Source organism: Myotis lucifugus, unplaced genomic scaffold (genome assembly GCF_000147115.1).
Source record: "Myotis lucifugus unplaced genomic scaffold, Myoluc2.0 scaffold_318, whole genome shotgun sequence".
NCBI lineage: Eukaryota > Metazoa > Chordata > Mammalia > Chiroptera > Vespertilionidae > Myotis > Myotis lucifugus.
The window spans coordinates 957,211-982,490 of record NW_005871366.1 but is presented as its reverse complement, the minus strand read 5'-3'; the positions used below and the strand labels follow the sequence as shown (position 1 = coordinate 982,490).

At 55.0% G+C, this 25,280-nt stretch overlaps 2 protein-coding genes across 2 annotated transcripts; one reads left to right on the top strand and one right to left on the bottom strand.

Moving 5' to 3' along the window:
• Positions 1-229: 229 nt before the first annotated feature.
• Positions 230-3,180, top strand: DLK2 (delta like non-canonical Notch ligand 2). Its single transcript, XM_006100576.3, has 3 exons — positions 230-1,041; positions 1,470-1,614; positions 2,287-3,180. Exons 1-3 carry the CDS (start codon positions 840-842, stop codon positions 3,020-3,022), a joined length of 1,083 nt encoding a protein of 360 aa, XP_006100638.1. The 5' UTR covers positions 230-839; the 3' UTR covers positions 3,023-3,180.
• ABCC10 (ATP binding cassette subfamily C member 10) lies at positions 3,130-24,674 on the bottom strand. Its single transcript, XM_006100578.3, has 22 exons — positions 24,554-24,674; positions 24,128-24,299; positions 19,960-21,172; positions 18,176-18,403; positions 16,967-17,123; positions 16,573-16,682; positions 14,953-15,032; positions 14,169-14,340; positions 12,922-13,020; positions 12,109-12,298; positions 11,285-11,362; positions 10,937-11,131; positions 10,383-10,536; positions 9,985-10,174; positions 7,286-7,629; positions 6,781-6,950; positions 6,139-6,299; positions 5,557-5,810; positions 4,454-4,599; positions 4,258-4,355; positions 3,894-4,006; positions 3,130-3,567 (listed from the first exon to the last, which is right to left on the bottom strand). The coding sequence occupies exons 2-22, from the start codon at positions 24,286-24,288 to the stop codon at positions 3,414-3,416; spliced, it is 4,467 nt and encodes a 1,488-aa protein (XP_006100640.1). The 5' UTR covers positions 24,289-24,299; positions 24,554-24,674; the 3' UTR covers positions 3,130-3,413.
• Between the last annotated feature and the right edge of the window lie 606 nt (positions 24,675-25,280).

Here is a 25,280-nt window from a genome sequence, read left to right as displayed (position 1 = left end):
TGGAGAGTGGGAGCCTGGAGGGAAGGGAGAGATAGGCAAGATATAAAGAGAATTGGTTTGGCCTATAAAAGAAAGGCTGCTGGGCGGGTTGCCGGGGAGATCTTATGGAAGAGGATCTTTCTTGATGAATTTGAGTAATTGACTCACTGGGGTGGGGGTGGGGGTGGGGGCAAATCCAATAGCTGGAGGGAAATGTGTCTGGATGGTCATGAGGAATTACTGTCAGGGCTAGCTGCTGGAGAAGCTGGGGGTGTTTTGGACTCAAGGATGGAAGGCTTTTTAAAAAAAACAGGTCAGGCCCTGGCAGGATGCTCAGTGGTTAGAATGCAGGCCTGCCGGAGAGTCATGGGTTCAATTCCTAGTCAAGGGCACATACCTGGGTTGCAGGTTTGATCCCTGGCCCCCATCGGATCCTGTGTGGGAGGAAACCGATCGATGTGTTTATGTCACATCAATGTTTCTCTCTCCCTCTCCCCTTCCTTCCACTCTCTCTAAAGTCAATGGAAAAAATATCCTCACTCCTTGGGTGAGGATTAAAAAAAAACACAGGTCAGGCTTTTGCCCTGGAATCAAGGGCACTCTTTAAAAAACAACACACATTTTGAGTCTCAGATATGCCAGGACTGATACTGGGAGTATTTACAATCATCTTAGCTTCTTCCTCAACACATCCCTGGAAAGTGCATTCCCAATTTACAGATCAGGAAACGAAGGCTTATAAGGATTAGACAAAGTGCAGAACCAAGACTTGAGTGCTGGTGTCAGATGATCTGCACAGCCCACACCTATCTCGATGAGCCTGCTTCCCTTGGGGACTGTCATGTCTTCTTGTTTTCGAGATGCTCTGGTCTTGCCTCCACTTCCTCACATCCCCCACCCAGAGCCCTGACCCTGTGCTTCTCCCCATCAGGTGTGACCCAGGCTGGGAGGGGCTGCACTGTGAGCGCTGTGTGAGGATGCCTGGCTGCCAGCATGGTTCCTGCCACCAGCCCTGGCAGTGCATCTGTCATGGTGGCTGGGCGGGCAAGTTCTGTGACAAAGGTAGGGGAGTAGTCTGGAGACCGACCCCATGTGTCTTGGGAGAACATCCACTCCTATTTATTGTGTCCAGCCCCCAAACACATTTGATCATTTTAGACTTCATACCTATCTGCTGTCTGAATTGGCCCTTAACCTAACCCCATGAGATAGGCAAGGCAGCTGTGGAAAATGGTACTCATTTTACAGATGAGCAAATTGAGACTCATAGATGAGCTACAACTTGCTTGAAGTCACTGAGACATATTGACATTGCCAGGGCTAGGAGCCTCCTGGTTCTGAATTCAGTGTTGTTTCTCCACCATACATACCAGCTGGGGTGGGGGGGGTTGCAGTATGAGCTGCACCCACAGAGCCTAAGGTGGGGCCTGGGCAGGTCTGGGTGCCAGATGTAAGGGGCTATCCCAGAACCTTCCCTGTCTCCTCTGTAGATGAGCACATCTGTACCACACAGTCCCCCTGCCGGAATGGAGGCCAGTGCGTATATGATGGGGGCGGCGAGTACCACTGTGTGTGCCCACCAGGCTTCCACGGACGGGACTGTGAGCGCAAGACTGGACCCTGTGAGCAGGCAGGGTGAGTATGGCCCCGTGGGGTGGTGAGTTCAAGGTTAGGTGAGAACTGGTGACGGAAGGAGGCAGGACTGTTGGGAGGCTGGTGGTGAAGTAATAGGGCTGAAGGTCGGAAGCCCCACTGGGGGCACCGGAGGATAAAACCCCAGCTTGCCAGTGTCCATAGTTCTGGGTTTCTCAGCTTTTTTATACCATCTGGGCCATTTCTTCCACAAAAATCTACAGGAACTGGAGATGTAACAGATCAATGTGTGATTGCTCTGGCTGTTGGGGGGGAGGAGAGGGGTTGAAGACCTAGGACTCCCCTCATCCTCCCAGGAAAGCTGCCCCTGTGGCCCCTAAGGATGTTCTAGCAGCAGCCTTAGCCTCATGTGTGCGTGAGGAAATGGGCCTGTAGGGCGGGGCCTGCCCTCATTTCTGTGTCAGGCCTAAGAGCCTTGCCTCTGGGCCAGGCCCCATGCTAACTGCTTGACGTTGGGTTATCTCATTTAACCCTCACAATGTGGAAGCTGGATGCTACTTCCATTCCCATTTTTAAAAGGAGATATTGGAGGCTCAGAATGTGACTCAAGGTGACATTGCTGGGAGGGGGGTGGGCGGCAGTGGTCAGGATGCTGACCTAGGCTACCCTGCAGGTGTGAGTCCGTATCAAAGCCCTCTCCCACCTCCACCCCAGCTCCCCGTGCCAGAATGGCGGCCAGTGCCAGGACGACCAGGGCTTTGCCCTCAACTTCACGTGCCGCTGCTTGGCAGGCTTTGTGGGTGCCCACTGTGAGGTGAATGTGGACGACTGTCTGATGCGGCCTTGTGCGAACGGCGCCACCTGTCTGGATGGCATAAACCGCTTCTCCTGCCTCTGCCCCGAGGGCTTTGCTGGACGCTTCTGCACCATCAACCTGGATGACTGTGCCAGCCGCCCATGCCAGAGAGGGGCCCGCTGTCGGGACCGGGTCCATGACTTCGACTGTCTCTGTCCCAGCGGCTATGGCGGCAAGACTTGTGAGCTCGTCTTACCTGGCCCAGCCCCTGCCACCATGGCAGACATGCCCCTGGGGCCCACCTCGGCTATGGTGGTGCCTGCCACGGGGCCTGTCCCCCACAGCGCAGGGGCTGGGCTGCTGCGCATCTCAGTGAAGGAGGTGGTGCGTAGGCAAGAGGCCAGGCTAGGTGAGTCTAGCCTGGTGGCCGTGGTGGTGTTCGGGGCCCTCACTGCCACCCTGGTCCTGTCCACGGTGTTGCTGACCCTGAGGGCCTGGCGCCGGGGCGTCTGTCCCCCTGGACCCTGTTGCTACTCTGCACCGCACTACGCCCCAGCGCGCCAGGACCAAGAATGTCAGGTCAGCATGCTGCCTGCAGGGCTCCCCCTGCCACCTGACCTGCCCCCGGAGCCTGGAAAGACCACGGCACTGTGATGGCGGTGGGGCTTTTGTGCCGCCTCCACCTCCTCTGTCCTTCAGACTGGAATGGTCCTCACTTGCCACCCCTCAGCAGCTTCACACAAGAAATATTATTTTTTTAATACACAGAATGTAAGATGGGAATCTTATTCAATAAAACTATGAAGTTATAAGTGGACTCCTTTTCCAGAAAAACCTGCCTGGCGTCACTGACGAGGGCTGAGCAGAGGCCTGTTTCTGGGGAACCCTTGGGGCTTTGCCTTAAGCCTGGTTCTCAGAGAGGAACCCATGACACCTCCCCCCGGGAGAGTGCCAGTGAGGTAGAGCCATGGAGGAGAATGTAAACAAACAGCTCTGCAGCCACCCAGCAGAGGGCGAGACAGGGGCCGCCCAGGGGGTGGGGTCCTCAGCGGGAGGAGTGGGCTCCCTGCTGGCTGCTCTGCAGCAGCTGCTGGAACAGGGAGTGAGGCTGGTTGCGCAGGACGGCAGGCGAGTCCAGCTCCACGACCCTCCCAGCTTGCAGCACCAGCACCCGGTCAGAGTTCAGGATGGTGTTGAGCCTGTGTGAAAGGAGGTGGTCAGTGGAGGATGGAGGGCAGAACCGTAAAGCAGCGGCCACCAACTGGTGGTCCGTGAGGTCCGAAAGGTTGGCGACCGCTGCCCTCAAGCAGGAAGCTGACCCGCATTCCCTCCTCTCCTCCCCTAGACAGCACAGTTCTGCCCCAGGCTTTACCCCGGCTCTGTGCTGGGGGCCACAGATGCCTTCAATGTGCTATGAGAATGAGGAGCTGAGGTTCATGGAAGTTTGGACTCTCTAGGGCTCTAGCCCCTGGCGTCCCTGACACTATGTCCCCTGATTGGAGTCTCATGCCGGATGCTGGCACACCTGTGGGCAATGGTTAGCACTGTCTTGTTGGCGAAGCGTTTGCAGATGGTCTGCTGGAGCAGCTGGTCTGTCTTCTGGTCCACACTTGCCGTGGCCTCATCAATGCACAGGATCTGGGCCATGTGGAGGGGGTGGGCAGGAGGACAGAGAAGAGGGCTAGCCTTGGCTCCTGCCCAAGCACCAGCCCCCGCCTTCCGGCGGGGCCCAGCGCAGCGCAGCCCAGCCCAGCCCACAGCTCCCCACCTCCAGCTCTAAAAGAAAAACTAACTTGGTCCTCTGAGACTTCTCCCTACTCACTCCCTCACCCCTCACATGCCCCCGCCTTCTTCCCGGCCCTCTCGAATGTCTCCTCCTCTCGCCTTACCTTGGCATCTGTGAGGAGAGCCCTGGCCAGACACAGCAGCTGCCTCTGCCCCAGGGATAAGCTCCGGCCCCCCTCGCCCAGCTCACCATCCAGACCACCTGCAAGGCAGAGCATCTTCACCCCGGGTCCTAGGTCTCTCTCTGCCCCCTCCCCGCTCCCTCCTTCTCCACCCTGCAGGGTCGGGCCTGGTACTCACCCATGGACCCGATCACCTCACTCAGGTGGCACTGCTCCAGAGCCTGCCACAGGGCCCTGTCCTCATACAGGCCCCGGGGGTCCAGGTTCTCCCGGACAGTCCCACTGAACAAAAAGGGCTCCTGGGGGATGATAGCCAGCTGGGACCTGGGGGACAAGGAGGGACATGGGTCTAGGCTGGAGATGTGGTCACTTCTGCGCCCAGCACAGGTTTTAGCTATAGGTCTACACCTCCAGAGAAGCTTGGGGAGGAGCCCTGAACATAACCCTCACTCAGCTCCCCCGCTGCTCAGCGTGTTCCCAGAACCGTGCAGGTGCCATGAGGGACACGAGAGAAACCAAAGGCCCACACTCTGCCCTTCAGGAGCTTCCATCTCACTAAGCTACAAAACAAGACTGGGGTAGCGGTGTGGCACTGACTCCAGCAGTCACTGCGACAGCTGTGGTGGCGAGGAATGAGTAGAGAGTCTGAATGGTAGGGAGGGGATGCGTCAAGATTGGAGGGCCTGGAATTGGGTCCCGAGGAGCCATATGGTGGAGCTATAATTCAAGGCCACCACAGGTTAGAAGAGAAGGCAGGAAAGGCAGGGCCAGGGCCTGGGATCAATAATAGGCTTTGGAACAGAGCTCCCCTACCTTTTCCACATCAGAGAAAATGACACCAGGCTAACCTGGGGCTGGTGGGGGGAGTTGTTTAGCACCAGATGTGGCCTCTTGTTGCCACGGGCAACTGGCCCAGGTCTCGAGTGCCCTGAGCATCACCTGCCAAGCCTGAGGGCTGAGAGGATGACTATCTTGGGCACAGCACCGGGAGGCTCTGATTCAGGACGCAGTGACCATTGATCTAGAGTGCAAGGTGTATACTGAGAAGTACAAGAAAGATGAAGCTGGAAAGGTGGGCCTGGGTCAGATTAAAGACCTGAGACCACAGCTACATCCCTGGACCTGAGGGTAGCGAGCACTGGGAGCTCGCCATCCTTGCTTGCTGTCCTAGCTGCCTTCTCCCCACAATCGACCCTGCTGCCCCGAGTCTATGGAAGGCCTTTCGGCTAGGCTTCCTCTATGTGCCAGTAGTCTGGTTCTCCTCTCCTCGCTCCCTCAGACCTGAGCTCGGCCAGCGCCAGCTGGCTGGTGTCCACTCCGTCCAGGAGCACTCGCCCCGCACTGGGCTCCAGCAGCCGGAAGAGCACTGACAGCAGAGACGACTTTCCAGAGCCCGTGCGGCCCACGATGCCCAGCTTCTCTCCGGGCTGCACGCAGAAGGTCACCCCATCCAGGGCATTTGGCAGCCCTGGCCGGTACACCAACACCACATCCTGGAACTCCACGCTCCCCTGCGTCAGCCAGCCAGTGCCTAGCTGGTGGGGTTTGTGGGTGGGAGGTGGAGGAGACGGGTGAGACGGGGAGACATGGGGAGAAGAGGGGTTGGAGAGTGGAAGGAGGGGGAATGAGGAATGGATGGCGTGAGAGAGAAGGTGGGGGAAATGAGGACACGTGAAGGAGAGATGGGAGAACAGACACAAGATGAGGGACACAGTGAAGGAAGGGGAGATCGTGCGGGGACATTGGAGGAGCTGAGAAAGATGGTGAGGAGTGAAAGGAAAGGAACCTGGGGAATGATGGGGGCCGTTGGGAGGGTCCTTTAGGGTTCCAGTGCCCAGGCCTGGGGCACAGGTGCAGGCCTACCTGCCTCGGCTGGCCCTGGGGCTCCTGGGGTAGGTCGCAGGAGTACTCCTCCAGCCGCTCGACGCTCACCAGCATGGTTTCTGTCTGCGTGAAGCTGCTCACCAGGCCGGAGAGCAGCCCCGTCAGGGACAGGGCATACGACAGAGACAGGCCCACCAGTCCTGGCAGGGGAGGAACACCAGGCACTAGGGGAGGCTTGGTGAGGAGGACTGAGGCCGAACGGGAGAATCTCAAGCTGCGGACTGCGGGCATTGAAAGGAGGCCGCAGAGAAGCGGGAAGATGCCAGCAGCAGACCCAGGGCCACAGGACGCCAGATGCCAGGCAGTGGAGTGGGTCCGCAGAGGCTCTGAGGGAGGACGGGGGGCCTGGCAGAGTGCTGGGGATGGGGGGAGCAGGGCAGGGGCAGAGATCAGAAGACTGGTTCTAGTACCAGATCCAGCATCACCTGGGAAAGTCACTTCTTGAGACTCAGTGTCCTCAACTCTAAAATAAGGGGCAGGAGAATTAGGACACATACTCACAGGGACCCTGAGTGGCAGGTGAAAATGCTGGGGGGCGGTGCAGGGAGAGGGAAGGGGGGAAATGGGGCAGGGGATGGGAGTCGCATGCTTCTGAGGCGAGTGAAGGCTCCCGGGTGGTACCTGGGTTGGCGAGGCCCTGCTGGTGCTGCACCAGGGCGATGCCTGCGATGGCACTGACCACTGCGGCCCCCATGAGCTGTAGCCGAATGTCCAGCCACTGCATGGTGGCACTGGAAGCAAACTGGCACCTCTGGTTTAGCTCCAGGAGCCTCTGGTTCTTCTCTTCAAACCTGGGGGAGGTCAGGGGGGGAGCAAGGCCACCCACTGTTGCAATCACTTGCCCAGACTCCCCCACAGAACACCTTCTTCTTGGAGCTGATCAGCACCCCCACAGGCCTCCCTGAGGGTACGGAGAAGTCAGTGTGTTCTGTCACAGGGAGTCTGCCCCACTAGCCCTTTTTTCTGTCTCTTTCCTCTTTCCCTTAGTGCCTTCACCCACCCTTCCCTTCTCAGGAGACCTGAAGCCACTCTCTCCCATGTGCTTTTCTTCTTAAGGGGGATCCTCTGCCCCTCCCCCCAGCACCTCACACCCTTGCTCTGATTGGGAGAGGCAGACTCCACACACCTGTCAGTGGCCCCGCAGGCCCGGAGCACTGGGAGGCCGGCCAAGGTGTCGGCCAGGTGGGTATAGAGTGGAGACAGGGTGAGGCTGCCCAGACGCCGCAGCTCCCGCGAGGAAGCCCTGTAATGGCGCTGCACGCGGTAGTAGATGACGCTCAAAGGCGGCAGCAGCAGCAGCAGCCAGGGCAGGCCGGCGCCCAGCACAGCCAGGAGGCCCAGCAGGCCTGCCGCGTTGGCCAGAAGGATGTTGAGGATGAAGGGCAGGCTGTCGTCCACACAGGCCACGTCAGAGGAAAAGCGGTTTAGGACCCGGCCCATAGGCGTGGAGTCGAAGAAGGTGATGGGTGCCTGGGAGAAGGGATGTGGTTGAGCAAGGGCAGGGTCTGGCACAAAAGGGGTTGGGGCCCACCCTGAGGGAGGTGGGGTGCGGAAGGTCCAAGGTAGAGAATTGGAAGGAAGTAAAGTGTCTCCAGAGTTTGGGAGCAGAAAGGAGGAACAGGTGGGGCCAGGAGGAAGAATATCGCAGGGTACAAAGGACAGAGACTGTCCCTCTGGCCAGTGGTGACCCTGAAAGGCCATGCTGGCCACTCTTCTACCCCTGCGCTAGACATGCCTACGTCCCTCTCCAGAATATGGGGACTTCAGGCCAGTGAGTGAGCTTCAGTTAGATGTCAGGAGGAACATCCTGATTGCCCAGGGCTGGACAGAGTGGTGAGGTCAGTGGTCCAAGTCAGTACTGTCTCATGGTAGCATTCAGGCTTCGGAGTCAGACTGCGGCTGGGATTCCAGCTCTGCCACTTAGATGTGAAACCCCTCAATCTCTTAAAGGCCCCTGTTCCTCATTTCAAAGATGGGGATAAAAGCCCAGCTGGGTCGCTCAGTTGCTTAGAGCATTATCTAAATACACCAAGGATGTCCTCGCCAGTCTGGCTCAGTGGATAGAGAGTCGGCCTACGGACTGGAGGGTCCCAGGTTTGATTCCAGTCAAGGCACATGCCTGGGTTGCGAGCTCAATCTCCAGAGAGGGGCATGCAGGAGGCAGCCAATCAATGATTCTCTCTCATCATTGATGTTTCTATCTCCCTCTCCCTCTCCCTCCCTCTCTGAAATCAATGAAAATATGTGAAAAAAAATACGCCAAGGTTGCAGGTTCCATCTCCAGTCAGGGCACATATAAGAATCAACTAATAAAAGCATAAATAAATGGAACGACAAACTGATGTTTCTCTCTAAATCAATTATGAAAAAAAACGAGACTAATGGAACTGCACTCACAGGGCTACCGGTAGGATTAAAGGCATATACATAGCAGCCAGGTGCTCAGCACAGGCTGCCTGGCATGGAGAAGGGCTCAGTGACTGCCAGATATCGGGACTACTACTGGGAGGCACAGTCTCAAGGGCAGCCCCCTCTCCCCTTCCCCGTCCCCCAACTCTCTGCCTTTACTTGGGCGACAGTCCTATCTTAAGGCAGGAGACTAGGTTGAAGGACTTTCTGAAGTATCTCTCGAAGCCAGAGTAAGAGAAATGAATTTCTTCGCAGCCTGAAGATGTCCCCTCCTTGGCTCCCGGAGGAGAAGCAGAACAGTAGGCAGCTGCTCCCTGACAGGCAATGGACAGACCCACGTAGGACTGGGTTCACAGCCTGCTCTCTAGGGAAACAGCCTTGCCTCGGTCACTGACACTCTCAGAGCCTCAGTTTCCTCATCTGTAAAATAGGGACAATAATACCTACCTCACAGGGTAATTATGAGGTCCAAATAAGGCAATGGATAAGAATGGGCTTTGTAACAATAACATTAATAATAATTGCCAATTGAGCACTTAGTATGTGCCAGGCACTATCCTAAGCACTTTCTTTCTTTCTTTTTTTTAAAAAAATATTTTTATTGATTTCAGAGAGAAAGGGAGAGGGAGAGAGAGATAGAAACACCAATGATGAGAGAAAATCATTGATCGGCTGCCTCCTGCACGCCCCCTACTAGGGATTGAGCCCGCAACCCAGGCATGTGCCCTTGATGGGAATCAAACCTGGGACCCTTCAGTCTGCAGGACGATGCTCTATCCACTGAGCCAAACTGGCTAGGGCTATCCTAAGCACTTTCCATAACTAATTAATTTATCTTCATACTAAGTCTATGGGTAGGCAAAAGACTAGAATAGATATACACATAGCAACCAGGATGGATCTTAGAAACAGCCCTAAATATAAACCGTAAGAAACAAAATTTCATTTATAAAAATACATGAACACAAAATGGGCATTTCACACAAAAAAACCCCAAAAAGATACACATTAAACACAATTAGAATGTTGCTTTTCAAGGAAAGTAGGGGAAATGGAGATAGGGTATGCATAAAAAGGGATGGATAGATAAATAAGTAAAACACAAAAGGGTCTTCGCATGGACTAAGGGGTGCTTAGCTCAACCCTCAGCCCTTTAGAAGTCCAGATCGGAAGTGACTCTGAGGACGATCCCCTTCTCCCCATGTGACAGCGGAGGAAGCTGTAGGTTAAGGAGCTGGGTCTGAACCCAGGCAGCCCCTCTGCTCTCGGCCTCTCCAGGTCACAAGCTGTCAAGTGCTGCACTCATCTGTGAGGGGCTAGATTCTTCTGAGGACTAGGAAGTAGGATGGGGCCCTCGATGGAGCCCAAGTATAGGGAGGACTCCCACATGCCATGCCCACCCGCTCATCCCCTCACCAGAAGGACTCGACACAGCAGGCGGCGATGCAGGATGGCGGCTGCCCGGAGGGTGCCCGCTGCAAAGAGCACTGCCCGGAGGAGGGTGCAGAGGGAGTTGACACCAGCAATGGTCGCATACACGGTGAGGTAGAAACGGATGTCTGAGGAGCCGTTGGGGGCAGCTTTGGGCAGCAGGAACACTGAGGTGCTGGGTGGTGGGGAGGAGGCTGTGGGCCACCAACAGTAGAGCCACTTGGGGGGTCCCATCCCCTCCCCTACACTACCTCTCCCCATTTTCCAGAGAGACAGCCCCGGGAACACCAGCCCTACTCCCCTCCTCCCCCCACCCAACTCTCACTCCCTGTCTGGCAACCACTCTGAGAGCGCTGGGCCTGCTCCCAGCCCCAGTCACTCACTAGAAGCTTCTGGGGGAAAAGAGGAGCAGCTGGGGAGAGAGGAGCCCAGCAGGGTCCGGGGGGGTCTGGACTGACACCTCCTGGGAGCTATTCTTGTCTGCCTTCAGCTGAGAGATCCAGTGGGAGAGCCACCAGTCAGCAGCGTTCCTTGTGGCTGGGTGGGGACAGGAAAGAGAAAGCTGTGAGAGACTCACCTCCTTTATCCTAATCCTCTGCCCCTGACTAGTTCTCTCCTTCTTCACCCTGCTGGCCCTCCCACCCTGCCACTATTCCAGGTCCTCCCCGGTGTGCGCTTCTTTCCTGGGTCTATCACTCCACAGGTCTGCGGGAGCTTGATCTCAAATTTGCAGAATGGGGCAGATCCGAAGATGGCTACAGAGTGCATCTGTCTGGCTTCTGGGACTCTCTCAGAACCGGGGAGAGGCCTATTGTCTCGGTTGTCGTCCATGCCTGGTGAGTCTTGGGCTTTGTAAGGATTAGTCCACAGGGAAGGATGTGATGCACCTAGAAGACTAGGCTGTGGGTGGGATAAGGGCTCCGGGGTTTACTCCTACCTTGCATGAGGAGCAGCGAGGAGAGGATGGCCAGGGCCAGGCCCAGGCCGATGGCCCTCCAGTAAGCTCGGTACACGTGGAAGGCCACAGCGCCCTCCTTCTTGCTTTCTTCCTGCAGCAGGCGGCCAGATGCGCTCTCCTCCACCTCCAGCCCCTCCTTTGTTTTCTCTGGGCTCCCTGCTGACTGTGCTGTGGCTGGAAGGATCGAGGAGGTCAGGGGGATGACAGCTTGCAGGATGACAGCTGAAAACCTCAGTGTTTCAGAGAGGCAGGCAAGCTCTGTGAAAACCGTATGCCTACTGTCTTGTGGTGAGGAGCAAGCCACTTCCTGTCATTCTTGGGCCGTACCTGAGTCAGACTCTTGTCCATCTTCAGCCCAGACTTTGGGGACAGCTTGTACCAATGGCAGGATCTCAGAGGGAGGCCCTGCAAGGTAGCAGGTGAAATTAGGAGGGGACTGTTCCAGAAATATACTAGGTTTTTCTAAAAATGTGTGTCAATTCACCCGCTCCCTCACCCACCACCCTTCTCTTGGGACCCACTCTGGCAGGGCTCTGTCCGAGACCCCGAGACTCTGGGCAGGACCATCAAGTCCACCCTCTGTGTCGGGAGCCCAATCAGCACAGACAGAAAACGTCCACCCGTGGGAGAGTCGTAGCCCCGTGAGCACTCTGCCCGGCGTCACCTCTCAGGGCCGCCAAGCTTTTTCCTGACGCCTCACAAAATTCCCAACACTCTGGTGGGGCCTCATTTCCTCCTGCTTCTCTCCCAGTGAACCTGCAGACAGTCATGCCCCTCTGGATAACAATCCTTCAGGATTTTTTTAAAATAAAAAAGACTGTTCTAAAACTGCTTCCTCTTCTCCATGGACATCAGACTGTTCTCAGAGGTCCAGGGACTGTAAGTTCCCAATGTACTCGGTCACAAAGCCCAAGTCCCCAGTCCACTGGCATTTTGGGCGTGCTGCTTTCCCTCCTGCTCTCCGTTTACTCACATCGGTTCTGTGAAGGCAGGACAGGGGCTCCCATGAGACAGAAGGATGGCTGGGCCCAGGCCACACACGGAGGGGTGGCAGAGTTCGCACTTGACAATCCATCTGTCCCTCTTCCCCAGTTACACCCAGGTAGGTGGTCCCTCACGGGCCGGGCTCCGGCCCTGGCAGCCCACATTACCCGCCTGGACCAGGCGCCCGGCCTCCAGCAGCAGCACCAGGTCAGCCTTCTCCAGGTACTCGGTGCGGTGGGTGCAGAGCAGCCGCGTGGTGTGGCTCAGCACCCCCAGGATGCACCTGTGCAGCAGGTGGTTGGCCACGTCTGCATCCACAGCAGCCAGAGGGTCATCGAGGAGATAGAGCTCCTTCTCCTAGAGAGTGGTAGGGGCACCATGGACACCAAGTCCCAGGTCCTCTGGCCAGAACCCAGACCTCTCCTAGGACGTGATCTTGAGGGACTCAGAGAAGACGGTTCAGAGGAACTCTGGGCGCTACCCCTCAAGCAGGCGAGAAAGAGGTGAGACCTGAGGTGGACTTCCCTCCAGTCAAACAAGGCCAGTGCCCCAGGGCCAATGCTTAGCTTTTCTGGGTCGCAGTGCCTCAAGCCACATAATAGGTTTTTTGTTTATGTTTTAAATATGTTGAGAGAGAGAGAGAGAGAGAGAGAGAGATTGATCGACCTCTGGCATGCATCCTAACTTGGGATCAGCCCACAACCTGGGCATGCACCCTGACTGCATCCTGACCGGCAATCGAACTGGTGACCCTTAGGTGCACAGGACGATGCTCGATCAACTGAGCCACACTGGCCAGAGCAGGGCACATAATAGTTTTTAAAGGGCCTTTAATTCTGCCCTGAATCTGCAAAAGGGGAATGGGGTAAAGGAACTACCAACTCAGGAGCATGGGTGAGGGGGAACCAGATGCTGATGACAATATCCCACACCCTCCGGCTAAGCTCCCAAGGCTCTGGACTTGCCCACCGTTAGCTTACCTGGTAGACAGCACGAGCAAGGGCAATCCGGGCCCGCTGTCCCCCGCTGAGCGTCACACCCTTCTCCCCTACCTCTGTCAGGTCTCCAGCAGGAAGGATCTGATGGGACAGGCCTCTGAGCAAGCTCCTCAATACTTTCTACCCCATTTCCTATCCCTTTGCATAGAAATGAGTCAGGGAGCTTGAAAAGACTGGTCTTGAATTGGGGGTCGGAGGGAGCAAGCCAGAGGGGATAAGCTGTAACAACTGGCATTTACTGAGCATTTACTATGTGCTTAGCACTTTACAGGCATCACCTCATCCAATCTCCATGACAACTTTATGAAGATGGTATTATTTCCTTTTCACACAGGAGATCAAAGCTTAGTCAGACTCACCACCTTGCCCAAGGTTGTTCCACACCTCGTGAGGGCAGGACACGAGCACAGACTCTTAGCCACTCCATCACACTGCCGCACCTTTCTAACGGGCAAGGGTGGTGATGGGCAAACTCAATGTGAAGACTGTGAAGGTTTTTCAAGGAGTGACCTCGAGGCTTCCTGTGGCCTCACGAGTGACCTCCTTAGCTAAGGGGTCCCAACACCAGAGGAGGCGCCTGTGGTCCACCCGATGGTGAGTCTAAGGAAAAAGCTTTGCTGTTCCTCTTTTCTTACTGCCTAGAACAGTTCCTGGTAGACATTTGCTATAGATGCTTGATAAAGAAGTAAGCAATAGATGGACAGAGGATGCCCCATGGTCATAGTCAAAGGTCCTCCTTTCCAGCGAAGTGCCACATTTACCTGGACAGGGGAGTGGTGACGGCAGTCCCGCAGGGATATGGGGGTTGGGTGGGGAAGTCATGGGAGAAATGCAGAATCTCATCCCCCCTAAATTTAGTATTCTGGATGTGGGGGACCTAAAGGGTTCTCCGGGCTTCCCTACAGTAACCTTGACTCTCCCAAGTCTTCCCACTGGGAGGTGAGGGAGGGCCTCTTGAATGAGAACCACCAGCCAGACCTATGTAGATCTCAGCCTCACAGGGAATCCTTCCCTAGCCCCAGGAGACTCAGGGTCCCCACCGGGGCTATGTGGAGCCCCGTCCCCCTCCCTCCCCCAGCTCACACTCTGGGAGGAGCAAAGCCTGATGGCCAGTCCTAGGTAAGTGATGTCTGAGTGGAAGCCACCCCCTCCCAGAGTAAGTCTCTGGTTTGAGGTGTCAGGGACACGAGCACACAGGTGGCCAAGAGGTTCCAGGGCCAGGCACTCACACTGAGGTCGTCATTGAGGGCGCAGGCCTCGAGCACCTCCTTGTACAGCTGGGCATCAAATGTCTTCCCAAAGAGAATGTTGTCTCGGATGGTGGCAAACTGGATCCAGGGCTCCTGGGTGGCCAGGCCGAAGCCTTTGGACAGGTCCCACAATGCCACGCGTCCACGCAGCCTGCAGAGAGCCAGGCTGGCAGCATGGGGGCCGGCTCCAGACTGAGTCTCTCCGTGCCCAGCCCCTGCCTCCAAGAAGCCTTTCCAGAAGACCCTGCTGTCTTCTACACAGGGTCCCCCTTCACGTCACATGGCTCTCCGGGTTGGCAGCCACGAAGTCCTAAATGAGGCTGTGGGCTCTTTGTGGACGGGGAAGGGGAAACCTGCTCTCTGACGGAAGCCAAGCAGCTGTCACATCTAGATGTTCTCAGAAGCTCAGAAGAGAGCATGGCCACCACCCTGGACTTAAGCATAAAAGAAGAAAGCCTCCTTCACGCCTCGGCTCTGGACCCCTTCCCGGCACAACCACATATTCTCAAGGAGCAGCTGATGCTGGATGTTTCCATTTGTTTTTTCACTCACTAATATAGCGCTTGTAACTCTCTGGTGTGATAACGATGAGAACTCACTTTTTTGCAGTTTCCCCCTTTCCAGACTGAAACCTCTCCCAAGAAAGGGACTATGTCTTCTTCACTTGGCATCTCTGGCCCCTAGAAAAGGTCCACCACACAGCAGGGGCTAGGGAAGTGTTGCTGAGGCAGAGCTGAGGGTGGGGACGCTAGAGGTTGCTTACCTGTGGAGCTCCCCCGCGATAGCGGCCAGCAGCGAGCTCTTCCCGCAGCCCACCTTCCCCACGATGCCCACCAGGAGACCCTGCAAAAAATCCACACAGTTAAGTGCCGGGTCTGCCTCCCGAGGCCCCGGGCTGCTAACCATCCCACGGAGGCTTCTCTCTAGGCCCCAGTGAGTCTGTAGGGAAAGAATTCGCCATGAGGGACAAAGCCTAAGAAATTCCAAGGAAAGCTCTGAGGCAGGCATCCCAGAATGGGGAGAGGGGAGGAAGGGACCCCAGGCTTTGGGGCCTGGATGCTGGGCTGGCTAAGTCCACCTGTGGCTGGACTTCTGTATCTCAGGGCAAATCGCAGTGTTTCAGAAGTGTCTATTTCTGTCATTTGCAGTTTAAAATTTGGTGCGTTCCCTTCATTTCTTAGTTGTAACACACATTTATGGAGCTATCTCCCTGTACAAAAAGAAAAAAAAATCCTTCTCTAGGAAGAGGCAGAGCTCCCAGAAGCTCTGTCTGTGATGCCCCCCCTCCCCTGCTCCCCAGCCAGCCAAGACTCTGACTCATCTACGGGCAGGCACCAAACCAACGTGAGCCCCTCCCCTGGGAATGCTCCCTTTTTCTGGCTACAGCGGCAAGTAGGAGGGCTCTCTGCCTGACATCTTCTGCTCAATGCAGAGTGGATCCACGGAGAGAGAAAAACGAGGCAAGCAGAGAGAAAAGCGGACAGAAGGAAAGAGCTCTCTGCAAGTCGAGGCCTAGTTCTGGGCTGCTCCTGAGACGGAGCTGCATGCTTGCTTTCGGGTTCTGCAAATCATCTGCATAGCCTTACTATACATTCTTGTTTGCTTAAGATAGCTCCAGTGGGTTTCTACCACTTACATCCAAAAAAGCCCCAACTGACACATTAGTAAAATTCCTTTGAAAAATTCCAGCCTTATCTTGCCTGAACTAAGAGGAAAAACAAAATATACAGCCCAAGCCGGAAACCTGAGCCAAATGTGGTGGAGACAGTTCAGCCACCACCAGAGAATGCGGGGTTGAGATGTGGGGCAAAGAACTGGATGGGGTCAGGGGAGCATGAAAACAGGACTGGGGTAAACAGGAGTCACTGTGCTGCCAGGAACGTTCTTTCAAGCGCTTCTGTGCGAATGTATGTGGCGGTGAGAACCACGGGGTGTGATTCCTTTCGCCAAGCTAAAGAGAGGACTATCTCTCTCATTTGCAAAATGCTTTTCAGAAGGGGCTGCTGGGTCTCTTCCCGGGGCTCAGCCTGGGGGCTGGATCAGCTCTGGGGTCGGTTCTGAACTGGATACCCTCTAGCGGACATGGATGATCCAGGAGACAAAACACTTGCTGGTCTGGACTGGGTGGGTGTGAGCTGTCTGAAGACCACAGAGAGATGTGACTACGTAAAAGCTGTGTGGGGAGGAATGACATTCAACGAGGTGGCATCTCTTCCTCAATTAGAGCCTGCTCACCAAAACCTCTCCAGTCTTCCCCTCGGGATTTAGAGCTACCGGGCCATCTAGCCATGATGGGCCCCATCCCTGCTTATCTGTCACTGAGTCCCCATCTTCCTTATTAGCCTGGGGACTCTCCTAGGTTGTCTGACCAATGGCAACGAACCTTCTTCACTTCAAGGTGCCTGATGAAGGTCTCCTGGCTGGCTCCCACTGGGTCCCAAGAGAACAGGGCTTCGTGCAGCTCCAATACTGTAGATGGCTCTGTGGGGGGATCTGAACAGGGAAGAAGCCACTCAGCTTGGCCTTCTAACCCACCACCTACCTGCTAGGGGCGGGTAAACCAGGGGCATGCCGTTAGCTTGCCTGTCCCATATCTACCTGCCGAGGGCTAATTCAGCCTCCGTCTCAGTCTGAGGCTTCTCCCCCAGGAAATGGCCACCTGCTCTACCTGGACCCTGTTGCCTCTGGCTTCTCTTGGTAGCATCTATGTGCAGTGCCCAGGGGGCTACAGTTCCCTCCTCACCTGTGCCAGGTGTTACCCTCTCGCTCCGCATTACCTTGGCTGTAGTAGACCTTGGGGTTGTGGTTGGGAAGGTCGAGGAAACGCTGGATCCGGTCCAAGGACACTTTGGCCTCCAGGAGGCCATTGATCACCCAAGGGAAGTTGTTGAGAGGAAGAATGAGCATGCGTACCAGTGCCAGGGCCGTGAATACCTAGGGTTGAGGGGAAAGGGTTGTGAAGCATCTGAAGGCCTGCCGTATGGGTGGCCCTGTGGACGGGTCGGCGGAGGGAAGAACAGGGCAGCAGCAGAACTGAGGGGCTGGTTGGACAATCCTTGGATCAGAGGTGGCAAAGGTAGCCATTCCAAGAATCCCAGATGGTCCTCCAGGGATCCAGGTTGTTCCTGAGGCACGCAGGCCTAGCCCATCCTCAGACCTTCTCAGAATTTCTAAGTAGTAAGCCTCTGGCCCAGGGCAGAAGCAGCACAGGATCATGGATTTTTCTCTCTCTCCAAGGCCATCAAAATGAGAAAAAAGGGCGCGCCCGCACGTGGTATTTTGTGGAAGAGCCACACTCAAGGGGCCAAAGAGCTGCACGTGGCTTGCGAGCCGCAGTTTGCCAACCACTAGCCTAGCCCATTCTCAGACCTTCTCAGAATTTCTTTTTTTTTTTTTAAATATATTTTATTGATTTTTTACAGAGAGGAAGGGAGAGAGATAGAGAGTTAGAAACATCGATGAGAGAGAAACATCGATCAGCTGCCTCCTGCACATCTCCCACTGGGGATGTGCCCACAACCCAGGTACATGCCCTTGACCGGAATCGAACCTGGGACCTTTCAGTCCGCAGGCCGACGCTCTATCCACTGAGCCAAACCGGTTTTGGCCTTCTCAGAATTTCTAAGTAGTAAGCCTCTGGCCCGGGGCAGAAGCAGCACAGGATCATGGATTTTTTTCTCTCTCCAAGGCCATCAAAATGAGAAAAAAGGGACCTAACAGAGCTTGGGCCTGACCAGAAGGTGGGAAGAAAGAGGAGAGGAAAAAAGGAATTCCTTCACAGAGGGAAGGGTTACATATCTGAGGCCCCAGCAAAAGTCCCTTCAGAGAATTGCCCTCGGTTGGAACAGAAAAGGCAGCCAGGGATCCTCCTCCCTCCTTCCCAGCCAGAACCACCGGCTGAGGCCCCTCCCCACCTCCCCACTCCACTGCCGTCTTCTTGCTGCTGTCTCCCTCCATCCTCCCTGTCCCCTACCCCCCATCCTTACCTTGGTGGCAGTGAGCTGGTGCCCCAGGAGGACATAAGTGATGAAGATGACGATGGAGATGACAACCGGCAGGGCAGCCCACAGGTACACACAGGCTGCGTCCAGGTATTTGATGACCCGGAGTCGCCCCAGCTCTTGAGCCCGCCAGGCCTCTACTCGGGCCTCCAGCACCTGCTCCCACCCGAAGAACTTGATGACCCGCATGCCACTCAGCAGCTCTGTCATGAGCTAAGGACGGGAACAAGAAAGCAGTGTGAGGTGGAGACACTGCTCGTGTGTCTCCTCTGCCTCGTCTTCCCCAGGCTCGGAGTAGAGGATGCTGAGTACCCTGAGCCTCCGGATACTTCCTAGCCCTGGTTTTCTTCCTCACCTCAGCTCTTTCTGTAAGTCCTGCCCTGAAACCCTTTTCAACCCTGGGTTGCTTCCCCTCCCCGTCTTTTACTTTTCCATACACTCCAGCTGGGGACAGGTCAGAGCTGGGCCCCCCTAAGAGATGAGCTGGTGGAAAGTGCAGAGGGTTACCATACTGGTACATTCTTCATTAGATGAGGGAGGAAGCACTGCTTCCCAAAGCCAGGAGATAAGGGCTTCTCGGCCTGGTCACCAGTCTGGCCCATGGCTTAGGTGACATGGGAACTATTCCGGTAGGAGAATACAGATGTAGGAGGCCACACTACAGCCTGGGGTTAGATGGGCAGAGGGGCCCAGGCAAGATGGGCAAGGGCCAGAGGAACCCTTTGGATCCTAACTTTTATACACCCACAGCCTGCAAGCCACGGAGGCACTGGGAGCCTGCACAGATGGCCTTGGAGACCTCGTCGATCATGAGTAGGAAAAAAGGCCTCATGCTATAACCAGCTATCAGGGACAGCCCCCTCTCCGTTAGCACCAAAAGATGCTGACAACTGCCTGGCCGGTGTTGCTCAGTTGAGCGTCGACCTATGAACCAGGAGGTCACAGTTCAATTCCTGGTCAGGGCAAATGCCTGTGTTGCGGGTTTGATCCCCAATAGGGGGCGTGCAGGAGATATCTAATGAATGATTCTCTCTCATCATTGCTCCTATCTCTCTCTCTCCCCCCCTCTTCCTTTCTCTCTGAAATCAATAAAAAGGTATTTTAAAAAAAGATGTTGACAATTGTGCTGTATGGACCTCCAGGCCTACCATCCCCTCCAGGCCTACCATCCCCTCTGTAGAGGTACCTACAATCACTGCAAAACCCAGAACTGACTCAGCCAGATGCTTAACACCTGGAGCTGGCCCGGGGGAAAGTGAGCTACTCCCTTCTGCAGAGCCCACCTCTAAGAGGCAGCTGGGGTTCCCCTGGCTTCTCCACATGCAGCCATGGGGTGGTCTGGGCCCTACATGAGGAGGGAGGAGACTCGGGCCCTGGCTCTATCACTAAAAACTCATTTGGTCCCAGACAGGTTACTTCCTTCCTCCTAGGACTGCATGAACTAATAATATTACTAACGAGCCACATTTATTTAGGGCTTATTTTGTGACTGGCATTACCTCATAGGAACCCCACAATGACCCTACGAGGCAAACTATTACCCTCATTTTACAGATGAGGAAATGGAGGCCCAAAGAAGTTAAGTGACTTTCCTGAGGTGATTAAACTAGTACCTGGCAAAGTTGGGATGTGCACCCATGTCCTTCTCTAGTCTGAGCTCTCAAGTTCTAGGTCACACTCCCTCCCTCAGGCTGTGCATGGGAGGACCTGGGGACCGGGATGCTGGGTGGGGGTCTCCAATCGTGGAGGGACCTCAAGCAGCCCCTCACCTTAACCCGCGTGTCCTTGTGCTGTAGCATCTCCTGGTTGCTGGCCATGATGCGAGTGGCAATCACTTTGTTGACAGGAACCAGCAGCAGGGCCAGGATCAGACCACCCACGAAGGCCACACCCACTTGTTGGTGCAGCAAGTAGAGGGTGATGGCCAGCTGCAGGGGCAGGCCCCAGGCCTCATGGAAGCTCCCAGCAAAGTTCAGCAACCGCTCAGAGTCAGTGCCTAGGAGGTTCAGGGCCTCCCCAACAGGAGGACGTCGGGGACCCAGCTGTGAAGCCTTGCGGTACAGGATGTTCAGCACGGCCCCCCGTGCCTGAAGTGTCACCTTCCGTAGCTCATACCCATACTGATTCTGCAGCACGGCGCCCAGCACAGACCCGGCGGCGAGCCCCAAGGCATAGAGCAGGCCATTGCTTAGGGGCTCCTGCCCCTCCTCCAGGAAGCCCACCAGTAGGGACAACAGCAGGGGCCCTGAGAATCCCAGCAAGGTCCCCACCAGCTTCAACAGTCCAAGTGCCAAGTAGCACCGCCCAAAGGCCCCATACAAGGCCCTCCACAGCTGGGCCCCCTCCTGCCAGTGTGCCTGGAAGACACGGGCCAGGTAGGTTGGGTGCAGCCTGTAGGGAAGGCGGCAAACGTCTTGGGGCTGCTGGAGATTTCCACGGGCCCCACGGGCCAGCAAGGGTGCGAGCCAGGCATAGGAAAAACGTGACAGCCAACTCTCTCCATCTTCGGCTATCTCAGGTTCCTGTCCCTCGGGCAGGAGGGGCTCCCAGGGTCCCCGCGGCAGCCCAGGGACTGCCCAGCCTAGTCCGTAGGCCACGAGGGAAGCCAGCTGCAGGATGAGAAGGCAGAGGCGGGAGAGAGGCCCGGGGAGAAGTGGGGGCAGAAGTGTGCCTCGCTGGCAGTGCCACAGCAGGGTGAGCACTAGGGCTGGGGCTGGCAGGAAGGCAGCCAGAGCCAAGGCCAAGGGCCCTCGGGAGTGGCCATGAGGGGAACGAGCCAACACCCACAAAGCCAGGCCGTGGCTGATCCAGGCCACAGCTGCTACACCCCCTGCCAGCACCTCCAGCCCTATGGGCCCTGGGCCTGCCCCTGGTGGCAGAGCAGCTGGAAGGAGGTCTAATAGTGGGAAGATGGAGAGCAGGAAGGAGGCTGTGAGTCGGAGGCGCCAGCCGGGACTGCATGGTAGGTTGTAATCTGGACTCCTGGGGATAAGGGGGGAAACAGAAAAGGAGGCACATCATGGTTGACTCAGGGCCCAGACAGACCTCCAATAACTCACTTCCCTGGAGGGAATCGACTCCCTTTCCTGCCCTATGCACCTTATTCCTACCCCACTTTACCCGGGAGCCTAGGGCCTTTTCTCCCAGGAAGTCTTCCTGGATTAACCTAATCCACTTTCTAATCTACTCACACCACTTTTGATCATTCTTTCACCACAGAAATTAACAGTTTTGAGTTAAGGTCATACAAAATATGAAGGCTCTAATTAGAAAAAAATTCTACATTTTCATACTGATAACCACTTCAGGATGAGTATTCACTTTCACAGAAATATCTACCTAAAACAACCCTTAAGTTCACCTGAAACACTATTAGGTGAATAAAAATTTGACTGACTTACACCTCTTATACTCTTATAACCTAAATGTTATGATGCCTCAGAATATTCTCTCAGTCTTTCCAGTGATTGTAGAGGGTGGGATAAATCATTCCTGTGACTCCTTTAGCTGAAATGCAAAACTCTTTCCGGTTTTGTCTATATCTTCTTGGCATGGGAAACATGTTTTTAATAAACAAAAGGGTGATCTGTCTGCATTAAAAATCAAGCATCGGAAAACACACCTACAACAGTGAATATTAGAATGTCTTGAAAGTTCATAGAAAAAGATGGCTGAGCCCTGGCCGGGTGGCTCAGTTAGCTGGAGCATCATCCGGTAACCAAAAGGTGGCGGGTTTGATTCCTAGTCAGAGCACATACCTTGGGGCACATATGGAAGGCAGCTGATTGATATTTCTTTCTCACTAGTTTTCTTTCTCTCTAGTTTTCTTTCCCTCCTATCCTCCTTTCCCTTCCTCTCACTCTAAAAATTAATGAAGCCAGGCTGGCGTGGCTCAGTGGTTGAGCATCAACCTATGAACCAGGAGGTCACAGTTCAATTCCTAGTCAGGGCACATGTCCTGGCTGCGGCTCGATCTCCAGTGTGCGGCGTGCAGAAGGCAGCCGATCAACGATTCTTTCTCATCATTGATGTTTCTATTTCTCTCTCCCTCCCTTCCTCTCTGAAATCAATAAAAATGTATTTAGACAATAAAAAAATAATTAATGGAAACATATCCTTGGGAGAGGATTAAAAAAAGAGAGGACCTGGGGACCAGGATGCTGGATGAGGGTCTGCAATTGTGGAGGGACTTCAAGCAGCCCCTCACCTTAACCGCATGTCCTTGTGCTGCATTTCCTTTGTTGGTAGGGGTGGGTTACTGAAAAAGTTTAATTGTAGATTAAAATGCTTCAGATTTCCTTTAAAAAGTCCAGATGATCAGTAATATGAAGGTGTTTATATTGGACTAAAAGTCAACCTTTAATAATTCTGTTTCTTAAGCTGTGGAAACACTTTGGAGGCGATATACTGGCTCCAAGTTGGCCATCAACCAGTCTCATGACCTTGGGCAAGTCTCTTTCCCTCTATGCACCTAATTTTCCTCATCAGTACAGTGAGCAGTGAAGCTCTCTGAGGTCCTTTCCTGTATGAGATTCTGGATCTTTCTAACTCTTTTTAAAAAATGCACAGCCCTAACCGGTTTGGCTCAGTGGATAGAGCGTCAGCCTGCGGACTCAAGGGTCCCAGGTTCGATTCCGGTCAAGGGCATGTACCTTGGTTGTGGGCACATCCCCAGTAGGGAGTGTGCAGGAGGCAGCTGATCGATGTTTCTCTCTCATCGGTGTTTCTAACTCTCTATCCCTCTCCCTTCCTCTCTGTAAAAAAAATCAATAAAAAAACAACACAAAGTCTGATGAGTGAAGTGAGATAACCACCATTTGTATTGATTACATAATATTCTTTCTTGCCTTTTCCTTAGACTGTGAGTTCCCAAAGGACTGGATCAATTTTTAATAGATACTCCTCTGAGTAGACTGTGAGTGTCTGTGCTGACTAACCCTCCCTTTTCTTTTAACTCATTCTGCATAAGAGACAAAACTGGATTCCTCCCAGCCCAAAGCTTCTCCTACCCAAGGAGGGATTCATCAATTCCCTAATTCATCTTGGATAGGAACACATCCCATCCATCAGGCTAAGGACTCCCACAGGCAGGGACTACCTTGCCCTCCTGCCTTGTCAGTCGCCAGAGTAAGACTAACTTTGCCTTATACAGCCATATAGGACCTAAGTACAAAACCAAGGTGAGTTTAGCAACTGCACCGTATTGCTCCAACCCCAGGCAGGGTCAAGGTTTAATTTTTCTCTTTTCAAATCTTGCCTACTGCTTCCTCTCCAGCTGAGCACATGTGCTTTTCTTAGCCTAGGAACACCGAGGTTTCATAGATGGAAGAGGTGAGAACTGGTCCCACAACTAGAACACAAGTTACCCTTTTTGGCTAAAAACATTGTTCACCCAATCACACCTCTAATTCATGACAGTTGTGTTTGAACATCTGAAAATCTACAAAAGTGATGATTTCTACTATGCATCGGGTCTTTAAAAATGTGGTGTGGCTCAATGGGTTGAGCGTCCTCCCACGCACCAAGAGGTCACTGGTTGAATCCCAGGTCAGGGCACATGCTCGGGTTTCAGGTTCCAACTCCAGTAGGGGGCGTGCAGGAGGCAGCTGATCCATGTTTCTCTCTCATCCATATTTCTATCCCTCTCTCTCCTTCCTTCCTCTCTCCAAAAGTAAATAAAAACATATTTTTTAAAAATGTGCCATGCACTGGCGCTATATGCTTAAATGCATGACTTGATTTAAACCTCTCATCAAAGAAAAGCAACTTGCTCCAAAACAGCCACACTGCTGCGAAGTGGTATGCTCACATTTTATTCTACGTTTGCCCTACTCCAGAGACCTCACTATTCTGGTTACACTGCCGCGTGGATGTGGGTTCGGGGAGAGGTCTGCAGGCACACACGGACAGATGTATGTGCACCCCGTCTCTACGCACCTAGGGGTCCCCCAATAGCAGGCACTGAGCACGGCGAGGAGCGCGTGGGGCAGGGCGCCGAGTACCAGCTGGGTGAAGCAGTGGCCCGTGGTGTCCCCCTCCCACACCGGAAGCGGCTGCAACACGCTGGTGCCACACAGCTGGGCCAGGAGCCGCTCCATGGAGGCTTCACCTGCGGGGAAAGCCAAGGGTGGAGAGAGGGAAGGTTCCTCCCAGAGGGGGGTTAGTCCGCGCCCCGCAGGGCGAGGGCCGTGCAGGGCGCCGGGAGCTGGGGAAGCGGGGGAGCTGGGACGCTGACCAGGAAGTGTGGTGTCAACCGGCACTGACAGCGCGTCCCAGCCGCCTTCCGACCTACAACCCCGCCCTTGAACCGGGATCTCCCCTCGCAACCTCCCAGAATCCAGACCCCGTCCGTTCTCGCGTTACCTCAGGGGTGTAGGGGAGGCGGTGTGGCTGCCTAGAGCGGGCGGGCGTCCGGGGGCCCGTGAGATCCGGAACCTGTAACCAGAAGACTTGCTTTTCACCGGATCTCAGATCCGGAGCACCGGCGGAGGCCGAGGAGCGTGCTGCCGCCAGGGCTGCTCGCCACGCTCGCCTGGCGCCCCCTAGAGGCCGGATGACCGCTCTGCTCGGGCGCGGGTCGCCCTCCCGTTCACAGCGCTTTTGCGCTGGCGCTCCCCGCGCGGGGCTTCGGATGGCCGCTAAGCAGGCGCGCAGCGGCCGGGCACACTTGCACGTGGACTGACCTCAGGGGTAGGCTCTCGCAGAGAAGGTGGGAGTGCGGGTGGGCAGATTCAGCTGAAGGCCTAGGAGGGGGAGGAGAGGGAGGAATGAAGACGAGCTCTCACTTGGTGACTTTCCAAGGCAGTACGTTCTGTCTCCCAGGTCTCCTCCTGGCTTCCTTTTTCCTTTCTCCCTACACTTTGCTCCATAGTTATCAGCAGGCGATTTGCTGGAGGGCAATGGGCAAGTGTGGCTAGAGCTGAGTCCCGGCTGAGCCCCTGCCACACCCACACGTTCATTCAGCTCACACCGTCTTCCTGCTCGGTTGTCATTGGAGAGGTCTCTTGGAGTGGGGCTAATCTTAAGGCCGGCACGGGAGCAGGAACTAGGTCTGCCCCGACCACCTGTCATCTCTTTTCCCCCAGAGACG

Bases quoted from the DNA above. Each gene is read 5' to 3' on its own strand.
- DLK2 (XM_006100576.3), top strand. From the start codon at position 840: ATGCTCTGGTCTTGCCTCCACTTCCTCACATCCCCCACCCAGAGCCCT. The intron at 1,042-1,469 runs GTAGGGGAGTAG...TCTCCTCTGTAG, and splicing joins GGGCAAGTTCTGTGACAAAG to ATGAGCACATCTGTACCACA. The intron at 1,615-2,286 runs GTGAGTATGGCC...CCTCCACCCCAG, and splicing joins GGACCCTGTGAGCAGGCAGG to CTCCCCGTGCCAGAATGGCG.
- ABCC10 (XM_006100578.3), bottom strand. From the start codon at position 24,288: ATGGAGCGGCTCCTGGCCCAGCTGTGTGGCACCAGCGTGTTGCAGCCG. The intron at 17,124-18,175 runs GTAAGGATGGGG...CCTCAACCCTAG, and splicing joins ACCAGCTCACTGCCACCAAG to GTATTCACGGCCCTGGCACT. The intron at 15,033-16,572 runs GTTCGTTGCCAT...GATTTTTTGCAG, and splicing joins GGCACCTTGAAGTGAAGAAG to GGTCTCCTGGTGGGCATCGT.